Consider the following 10,752-nt stretch of genomic DNA (forward strand, 5'->3'; position numbering starts at 1 on the left):
TACGGTATATATGTATATATATATATACATATATTCGTATGTGTATTATATATAGATATAGAATATTACATATAATATATATAATATTCTCTTTTTTACCCTTTTCCTTGTCACGTGACTTTAGTCACGTGTTGTTTTTCCACTTCTCTCTCTCACTATTGTTTGAGTTTGATTTTTATGCGTTATTTCTGACATTTCTCATATGTGTATTATACGGTTTATAAGACGTATATACTATCTGTCATCGCGGTGACAGGTTGTGCTCACTGACAACACGTTATATAAAAATAACAATAGCGTGCGCGTAGTACGCTCCTGTGTTGTGCTAGTTATGGGAAAAAAGGACAAAGGATATCAAAGCGAGTGCGTCAAAATATGTTTAATACAAATATCAACGCAAAAATAAACAAGTTTATTCAGCATTTCTTCTCAATTTTTTTACGTTTGTTTGATCCGATAACAAACTTCACTTTATACATGTAATGTAACATGGTTTTAACAAACGTAGAATAGTCAATAATAATAAGTAATACGCATTCCAGGATTAAATCGCAGATGTTAATTGAAGTGCTAGGAACACACTTGGAAAACAATCGCTACTTTTCAATATATTTATATAAATTTTGCTTTATCGCAGACATTATACGGAATCCCACATTGACATACCTCACATTTAGCATTAAAAGTGACCTGTCCGATCTAAACATATCACACGAGAGTCACGCAACGTTATATTTAATTAACGTATGTTTAATTAATTGATAAGTTGATAATTAAGAACGGTAAATGTGGGGTATATATACGTATATAAATTATACAGAGCGTCTTAATTGTGCGCAGATGACACCGTGGAAAAAAAATATAAACCGTTTTTTTGACGAGACATTTAATTTAATTGATGAGATATTTCGTCAGTTAATGACTAACAAGAGGGGGAGATATTCACTTTACAATATTTTCATATATTTACATATTTTACACACACACAAAATCGCGCGCGCACACACACATACACGTTTGTTATTGAAGAGAAGTTAAAATAAATAGTAATTGAATGTCGGTTACGTAATATATAATTTCGGATGAGCTCGGATTTGAGTAAACACGCGATATATAGTACGTCATTTTTATATTTGTTGAAACACAGGAAGGTTACAGAAGAAGAATTTGGTAAGTCACATTTTCGTAATTTTAGAGAAGAGCGATTTTAAAGTTCGAAACGTATATGTATTTCTGTGTGTTACACGTTTTATAAAAATATTTCTATCTCGGAACCTATCAAGAATTTCCCTTTCTCGCTTTGGATAATTAAAAAATACTCTATTTTAACTACCAAATAACATCAGAAACAGAAAATCGAAAAAAATTGACTTAGTATCAAGTTCTTCTTCTGTGATCTTCATATGTATAAATAAAATGCGAAAAAACAATTGACATAAGAACGTCTTCTTTCACGTAGCTTTCTCTCATCGGAAACTAAAACTCACGGAAATTACACACCGAATTCCAATTGTTGACTCGAAGCACGCGATTTTTCGTTGGGAAAAGAAAGTATCGCGCGATTATCTTTTAATGCGAACGATACACTTTTGTGTAAATACACACATGACGTAGTGGTGTATTTAGATTTACCGTGTTCGATCTTGAACGATTATTTGTTGTGTCGAATTATTTTACGGAAGCGCACACACGCAAATCAGATACGATACGCAATTTCGACGAGCACAATCGTCGATCGTCATCGGCAACGAAGTTCGCGTGTCGGACGCGACGCGCGACGTCGCGTCGTAAATTATTTCTAGTAATTTAACATCACAAGATATAAGTCACACGTATTTGCATCACACATCCGGTTTTCTCGTTCTTCTAGCCCAGACCTAGAACGTATTTTGGTAGATTGTACGCAAATCTGGGGATGGCCATCACCACGGACATTCTGTAAAAATAGAAACAGCGATTATATATAATAACATAATTGATCTTTTTAGTTGTATCAGTGTTTACTTGCAAAATGCACTTTGCTACTTACTTAGTTTGCCGGTGCGTGAAGACAGAAATATCAAGCATCAGCTGTTACTGATCCGACACCAAATAAAATTATGGATTTCGCGTATATGTACAGATTATTTGGCGCTTTAACGAGATAAAGCTGGTTTATATATATGTACCTATTGCGCTCATGAGGTTAAGCGTATCTCTGTAAGTAAAACTTTTTACACATATTTTTGTGCATTCTGCGAAACAGCAACGCGAGTGTGATTCGTCATCGCGCGCTTTCGCGCTTAAGCCAACAAGTTCGAATGGTTAAATCCCAACACCACACAGGTTTGTATTTGTGATTTGTTTTATTGATAAAATTTATGTGTGTATTAAAAAAGAACATATGTACAACTTATATTTCAATCAATACAAAGGCACGCATTTGTACGGCAAGATTATTAATGTCATATTTTTAACACACGTCTTTCTCTTACATTTTTATTTTTACATTCATGATACACTCGAAGGAGCGTGTATGTACATGTTTCAAACTTCACGCAAGATGCGACTGTGCGTGTTGAACTATGATTTTGCGATTTGGTTCGCGAAGAAACTTCTGAAACACACATGAGAAAGTTGTTTATCGTTGCGTCTGTTTTTCGTTTTTGTACATGAAAGAGATTTGCGTTTCTCGTAGAAAATATGTTACGTTAATTTTTCGCACGCATTTTTTAGTCGGTTATAAAAGACTCATTCGAGCGTTTTTGCATACACATACATACACACATGCGCATCTACATGTGAAGCAATCTAACAAACATTCTTATATGGTATTGAATATAGAATTGAGATTGTCGAAGTTATTTTTCAAGCCTGTAAATAACTCTTGAAAAAATAAACTTTCGTGCTGCTAGTGGCACAGTCAATTAAATTCTTATTCACATTATATAAAATATTTATATTATGCTTAATGTCTAAATATTGCATTATACTCATTGTTATATTCAAAATCGATTGATTAATCCGTTCAAACTTACGACCAAAATGTCGTCATGTACTTTGATTTGTTGATATTTTATTTATTTGATTGTTAACACGCTTTACACAATCGTCATGTGTGACCAAACCAGGTTACTTGCGTTTGCCATTAACATTTCAAAACCATCAACATTACAACTTCTTAGAAGATTTTTGTTAAGCTAAATTGCGATTTAAATTAAAATTTATAATTAACGCTGATTACCATAAATCATCATATAGCTTTTTACTGTTTTATTTTGTTAAAATTGTTCTCTCTTAAAGTTACTGTTAGAAATTAACAGAAAGCAGACTCTTTCTTCTGTCAATTGTAGATGTATTCTATAACCTCTTTAGAAAACACAGTTTTCAAAGAAAAATAAGAAAAGGAGTTAAGCAACAAATAGATTACAGAGCATAAGGTACAGATTTGACTTGTGTGTCTGATTAAAGCAGTTGATTAGATTAGGCTTTTGACTTCGTTAGTCTGAGTATCGCCGGAATAAAGTTCGAGCCATAGCTGGTGTACGTACGACAATGCAAGTCCCTTGTAGATCCACGCTCGCCAACCTGTCCTAGTTTCATCGTCGATTCTCGCCTCCAAACTCTGGCACAATGCTTTTCGGTCGTGGCTTCTTCCGCTACGCAAATCACACAGCAATCTCTTGCGACACTCGTCGTTGCACGCTGGTCGCACTGGAGAATTCTTATAATAGTGTCTAAAGTAGAAACAAAAATCTAAAGTAGTAAAACAAAGAGGTAGAGATACAAGATGTACCAATTATATTCTTTTATCAAATTATGATACGCATTGTGAATCGTTATGCGAATAGAGATACTTACTTGTAATAGAGATCAAAAAGAGCTGGCTCGTTGGTCATTTTATCAATCAGAGAATCCCAGTCCTTCGGCAGAAGCGATGCCATTTGATAGGCTTGTCGCGCGCTGTACATCTTATGCCAGATTGGATAGTCGTACAAATTTGCCTCTTTGAGATTCATTACCCAAGTTTCGTGATCGACGACCATCTAGAAAATATATCTAGTTTCTAATTTTTGTTCTACAGTCGCTTATTGTGTTACTTATTTAGATTATAGATATGGATTTGTGTCAGATCAACAATGGCGCGTTCAAGGATACGTGTACAGAATATTCTCACAATTATATCGCGTCGATTTATGGATGCGTCGATTTATATGACGCATCCATGTGTTTCATTTTCTGATTTCGCTGAACATATGAGACAGACGATATATCCAAGAAACGATAATTATACATGAATATTTATCGCTTACTCTTGTGGTCTTGGGGTGGTCTCCGTCGACGTAATATATGCGATAGCCGGGGTTGAGATCATAGTAAGGCGAGACCGAAGGACCAACGTAGGCGATGCTGAGCGCCCGACCGAGGTCCGTTGTATCATAGAACATCTGGAACTCGTCGTAATGCGTGTGCCCGAAGAACTGGGCGGTGATCGTTGACTCATATCTAAATAAAACCACACAGAGATATTTCACAGTGCACTTAAATAGTAAGATACGATATGTGCGATCAAGTACCGACCGATTGATGATGTGATAGTAATTCCTGGACCAAATTTTCAAACAATCCGAATGGCCGGGCGGAATGTGGCCGATTATATGCACCTTCTCGCCGTTTATTTCAGCGCCTTGCAATTCGTACACGAGCCACTGCAGCTCGCTCACCGGATCGGTGCTATTTATTAAAAGCCACCAGTTCTTGTTGTTGCAATAGTTCATATTGACGGAGAGTATCCGGAAACCCGGCCGGACCAGGACCGAGTAGAAGGCGCCACGACGAACGGTGTGCGACACACCGGCCGGCAACCACCGTCGCCAATGTTTGTCGAGTTCGTCGTACAGCCACGAGATACTGCTTTCTTCTGGTACGAAAGGCGGTGGAAAACTGAAAAAAGTGCGTTCAAGTATCGCGCACAGTTTCTAAACTGCGTCGTTTGGAAAAAAGTTTATCGCAAATATCGTCATAAATCACTGAATTTAATTGTGAAGTAGAAACTATTTGACGTTTCCTTCAAACAAAATTTGTTTTAAACGCAACCACAATCCATTTAAAATCGTAAAGTATCCGCGCTACGCGATAAAAAACTTCGGAATTTAATCTAAGAGAAAAGTATTTCACGCGCCTGATGGATGTCTGAGTCGCGAATCATAATCTTATTTCAAATGATATTTCACAGAAGAGTGAAAGTGGTGGAGCAACGAGATAAAACGCAAGTAAGTGTCTGTGAGTGTCTTGAGCGTGTGCGATTAATAGGACGGATCCATGTCCTATAATACTACCTGTTGACGGGGGCACTTTCGTGATTGCCCAACGCCGGAAAAATCGGAATGCCCGGAAACATCTCCACCATCTGATCGACCGTGTCGCGCAAAACTTTTAAATTTTCTTCCCGGGTTTGATTCCACACGTCGTGAGGCGGTAAATCGCCAGTCCACAAAATGTAATCGATGTCCTGTAACAATTGTAAAACCAGTAAAGATGAATTGCGTTTGCAAATAATTTTCTTTTTGCAAATAATTAATACAAAAAACAATTATTGCTTAAAAAAAACGAGATTTGTTCTAGAATCGAGATTTATTCTAGTTATTTCGATATTTCTCTCAAACTTTTGCTCGAACGATTCGCTCACTGAATGTGTATCGGTGATGTGTTTGAGCATGTGATCGATCGTTCGCTTGGGTGTGTCGCACTTTCTGTAGTCGCCCCATCTTCCCGCGGCTCCCGACGCTGTCAACGGTGCCCCGTTTGTCAGACGACAGCAGAGCGGCTCGTTGCACTCCGCGTTCGCTCCCTCTTGATAATACGGATCGAAATGGGTGTCCGAGATATGCAGCACCTTGAAGGTCGGCGCACCTTCCTGCGGCGGTATTGGCGGTCTGATCGGCGGCTTCTTCACAGGCGGAAAAGCCACTTCCCATTCATGTAACGGATTGAACGCGTCGTCGCACGCGTCACCGATTACGAAGCTACAGATCTGCGCCGGACCCATGTTCACCTGCTTCAACACGTAGATCACTTCTCTCTGGAATTCAACCAAGATATTTTTTTTTGTAAAGAAAACCGTCTTTTCTAATTGGTTTTGTTCGGTACAAACGTGTGCCAAGTGTTTATTAGAATATCTTGGAAAGGTTGCAAAACTTTTAACAATTTCTTTTTAGTGATTAAAACATAAAAGTAATTCTTACTCCAAACAGCACGGTGACACCGTGGCAAACTCGAGAACTCTGAATGTTGAGCGACACGCAGAACTGATAGATGTTGGTCATTATCTCCTCGTCACTCTTGCCGACTTTTATGTAATGTTGCAGCAATCCGGCGCCGACTTTGCAGGCGGTGCAAGAGACCTTGGACATCACGGAGGTCTCGACCTCCATCATCACCTGTCTTAAATCCAACAGCTTGAGCGCTTTATCTACGAATCCCGATAAATGGCCGTTCGGTTGGATCGTTTCGATGTCCCACAGCATCCGGGAGTAATTTAACTGCAATTAAGCGTGCGATAGCGAGAATTTGTGACAAAGTTTAGATCAAAATGATGGATAAGACAACGAATTTCACAGAGACACATTGCGTGTTCTTGATCGCTCGCGATCTCATACGCGGTCTTCTTGAAGAATTATTTAAAGAAAAAAAAACCCAAATCAAACGAAATGCGAGTTTTTTTTTTGCGTGCACATGCCGTAATATATCGCAGAGCCTCGAATGAAATAAAAACTCACAAGCTTCTGTCTGCGCCTCGATCTGTGTAACTTTCTCTCTTTCGATCGGCATACACGCGCGGGAATTTCGCGCGTTTAGTTTTTCCGAGATTGAAGGAACCGCGGCGGATTTTTTTACGCAATAAAGATGTCACGAAAGAAGGAAAGAAGAGTACATCGATGATCATCCGCGCGCGACTTTCGCGGGTGAAAGTCATTGACACCGCCGTACGTGCGCATGTCAACAACATACGAATAGGAAGGATAGAAGGAGTTGTATACCTGCATCCGCCACGGTGAAAGTATTTTGGCACTGAAAGTGAGAGCCGCGGCGCGACATCGTCCTCTTCCCCGTCGGAGAGAAGGAAAACGGGAAGGGGAAAAGGGAGAAAACAAATCTGAGAAAGGCGAGGCCAGGGTGAAACACGGAAGAACATTGATGACAATTCTGAACTTGGCAGAATTCTCAGTTGCGTCCATTTGGCATTGTTTGTTTTTTTTTAATTTACTTTTAGATTATCCAGCAGCTTTTATTGGACAATCCGAGATATTTCACCGTAAAAAAATTAATCGGATCGCAGCTAGTCCTCCGATACGGATGTAAACGCCGTTTTACTCGCGGCGATTTTTCTCCGACGTATCAATTACGTGATTCATTATCGATTCCTATTTAATTCTGATGATGAATGCTTTCCCAAACTTGATTTCACGGAGATCAAGGAGAAAACGCGCGCGCGCGCGTGATGTGAGCCGATTAAAAAGCTCCGCGCACACACAAACGCAGAAGTGAAAATGCATCGATTCGGATCAATTTCCCATTTATCCATCATAAAAGCAAAGCGAACACGTTAGAAAGTTTTTCGATGGTCCTTTTCATTCAATTTCACCGCCGATTCTTCCGATTTATGTGCACGCGCGTTTGATGGCGCATTGCAGAATAATACACGCGCGCGCGCGTTTCGTAGCTTTCGGTTTACGGAAGAGGCACCGAATCTCTCGACGTAGATGCTACTTTTTCCATTTAATCGAGTGTATCGAATGTGCTTTCAACGGTCTGATTGCGATGTGTAATCGCTTTGTCAATACAAAGCGTGGAAATAGATCGATTCCAATCAATTGTGTGACGCAAATATATCAACGTTGGTATCTACCGCGTTAGATAAACATCGTTGTTTTTTTTTTACATTGTGTGCAAATACGTTACGCGCTCGTCGTGAGTCAATTGTATACTTTTGTACGTGTAAAAAAAATACGAAAATTATTCCATTCTTACGATAAATGAATTGTTCTCCGTAATTTCCAAAAACGTTCTTCTTCCGTAGAACATCCGCGATCTAAGATCGACAGCTTCTTATTAAGTAAATTGTTGCATTAAAAAAACATTTGCGGCGGAAAATTTTCAATCCAACAGATGAAGAAGAAACTTGTGCAAACTTGGCAATGCGATTTTGTCACAGCACACAGATGCAAAGAAGACATTCTCTTTACCCGTTCCAATTCTTCCGGACTGGTGCCGTTGACGACAAAGGTCTGCGCCGTGGGCGGCAGTTCCCGAAATCGTTCATTGAACGGCAACAAAGCCACGTCCATCTTTTCGGCGGCTCTCGCCTTCGCCGCGATCCACTCGTCGGCCAACTCTGTCCAGTTGGTCGACGCCATTTCCGATTCCCGTTTCGTCCTGAATCGAATGGGATTTCCTGCAAAAAAAAAAAGAAAAAAACAACCCGGAATGACGTCGTCATCCACTTGAACCATGAAATGAACGATCGAGGCGCTGTTGCTTCCGCTTTGACTCCGGAAACGCGATAATTTCTGTTTTTTTGGCGAATTGTTATTCTATCGCAAGAGTTGCGCAACAAGCCGACGATTCTCTTGAAGATAAATTTTGCGATTCGCGGAAAATATGTCTGTCGACACATCATTTTTTCAGGAAGCGGCAATTGCCGCGCGCCAGCTTTCAATCACGCGACAATTACAAGTTTGCGTGAACACACGCCACACGTTTGTTATCAATAATCTTCTCGTTTCAGATAAGATGCAGATTTTTTAAATACCACGTGCACATGAACGCGAGCTCAACGAATTCCAAAGGTTTCTCAAGCGCAATTTCGACGAGATGTTAAAATTGTGTGAAACTATTGTACTTTGCGTCACGTGTCGCGAATTCAGCAAAACTGAAAATGAATGTTGCAGTTTGAAATAAAACGGACATATATTCGGCGAAAGTTCTTTTCTCTGTCGTTCGGACAACGAAATATACTAGACTTTCTAACAGGCGATACGAAAATAAGATAATCGCGCCGTGTTTTATCATCATCGGATCCGTTCGTTAGCGCGAACGGAAACGCGGTTCATTTTTTCGAGCAACGATTAATAATCAATCCTGAGAGAAGATTGTCGCGATAAGACTATGCCGATCTTTCTCGCGTATTACGCGTATAATACACGAGACGCTTCCCGCCTCGAAAACGTACAATTTCTTCGTCACGCTCGAAATAGTTCATAACTCGCGTTCTTTCAGAAGGGAAGTCGCATGATTTCCCATGAATACAATCGATGGGATCGCATGCAAATCCCGGTAAGTACTTTCTCGATAAAAAGAGGTTACGAGGTTGCGCTCTCGCAAAGGCCGGAGTCGCGCTCTATTTTACGACTTAAAATCCCGCTGGCAAACGTAATATTTATTGTTGCGGAGTCGTTTATGTCGCGCCTTAACATTTGGTTCATCTCGTAATTCTGCTCTGCGTATTACGTAAGCGCTGTAATAATACGCGTTGTAATATATGTATTTACTACTTCGCTTTTATTGTGCAATATTTGTGTGTCTCTGGGTTTCTCCCTATTAGAATTGTGATTATATTTTTAACGGGAACATAATTTGTGCTTAGTTTCTTTTCAAATAATTCTGTTGTTTGAAAAAAAAAAAACGTAAAAAGCTGAGAAGTGAGATATGTTTTTAATTTTACGATATTGTATTGTAAATATTACGTACCGACAACAATCCATAATGAACTGGTCAGAAAGACACTTAATAGAAAGACGTAGCTCAGGGATATCCGACCTTGATTTGGCATGCTATTTTGTATTCTTTGGTATTGTTACCTGTAATCATAAAAATAAAAAAAAAAAAACATAGACAAAACTATAAACAAAAATATATAGATATTTAACCCATTTGCATCACAAAGAAAAGTCAAAAATTCGTTCTTATCACCAAAATTTTTTTTTACTGTATTTAAATTTTAATGAAAATGTTACAAAATATGAAAAATAAAATCGATATTGCATAAATAAAGAATTTTTACTTCATTATAGATTCACAAAAATAAACGGAATGGAATCTAATTATTTTGCACAACGTGATAATATTTGAAGCGCATTTATATGCGCTCTGGTGATAGTTGCCAGGCAAAATGCGCACATATATGCGCTTATGATGCAAATGGGTTAAAAAGATAATAAAAGACCAATAAGCCGTAATCCACAGGTGTAGGTGGTCAAGAAGTAAAGTAATAAATTAATATTACTCTTTTTTTCTTTTTCGCTAATACACGGGAACGTTTCGATCAAATATATTTATGATCATCTTCAGACTTGTAATGGTCGAAAAACGAAGCAGTCACACCGCGCCAACAACTCAGTGAAGCCAAACACAAATATAATCATAGATAACCGGTTATTGAACTGTTATCAACGCATCCATGATTTTGAAAATTAGCAGTTTGATAATTTGCCAATTGTCAAAATCATAGATGACAGTTCAATAACCGGTTATCTATGATTATCTGTGTTTGGCTTCACTGAGTTGTTGGCGCAGTGTGACTGCTTTATTTTTCGACTTTGTTTTACAAGTCTGGCTAAAAATGATCATAAATATATTTGATCGAAACGTGTATTAGCAAAAAAGAAAAAAAGAGTAATGTTACGTCCTGGCCCCTGGAAACGGTCGGGCATGGACGGAGCGTAACACTAGTCGAATTTCCTTATCTCTCGACACACACACTTGGAGATACGG

At 38.8% G+C, this 10,752-nt stretch overlaps 1 protein-coding gene across 3 annotated transcripts in view; it reads right to left on the bottom strand.

The window, feature by feature from the left end:
- Positions 1 to 391: 391 nt before the first annotated feature.
- The window catches only part of LOC109857475 (sphingomyelin phosphodiesterase), a 24,201-nt gene continuing 13,840 nt past the window's right edge, over positions 392 to 10,752 (bottom strand). Inside the window, exons 2-12 of one of the 3 annotated variants that reach the window (XR_002250504.1) lie at positions 9,730 to 9,839; positions 8,226 to 8,434; positions 6,225 to 6,521; positions 5,669 to 6,061; positions 5,319 to 5,491; positions 4,561 to 4,923; positions 4,293 to 4,485; positions 3,841 to 4,025; positions 3,531 to 3,716; positions 2,030 to 2,596; positions 392 to 1,936 (exon numbers count right to left, since the gene is read on the bottom strand). Coding sequence is in view for 1 of the 3 variants with exons in the window: in XM_020433791.1 (XP_020289380.1) it covers positions 1,867 to 1,936; positions 3,531 to 3,716; positions 3,841 to 4,025; positions 4,293 to 4,485; positions 4,561 to 4,923; positions 5,319 to 5,491; positions 5,669 to 6,061; positions 6,225 to 6,521; positions 8,226 to 8,434; positions 9,730 to 9,811 (2,151 nt within the window). In the remaining 2 variants the exon portion in view is untranslated. Of the gene's footprint in view, positions 1,937 to 2,029; positions 3,717 to 3,840; positions 4,026 to 4,292; positions 4,486 to 4,560; positions 4,924 to 5,318; positions 5,492 to 5,668; positions 6,062 to 6,224; positions 6,522 to 8,225; positions 8,435 to 9,729; positions 9,840 to 10,752 lie in introns of all 3 variants that reach the window. The other 2 variants (XR_002250503.1, XM_020433791.1) reach the window with 2 other exon arrangements.

This window comes from Pseudomyrmex gracilis, unplaced genomic scaffold (genome assembly GCF_002006095.1).
Source record: "Pseudomyrmex gracilis isolate BER0280 unplaced genomic scaffold, ASM200609v1 scaffold_160, whole genome shotgun sequence".
Classification (NCBI taxonomy): Eukaryota; Metazoa; Arthropoda; class Insecta; order Hymenoptera; family Formicidae; genus Pseudomyrmex; species Pseudomyrmex gracilis.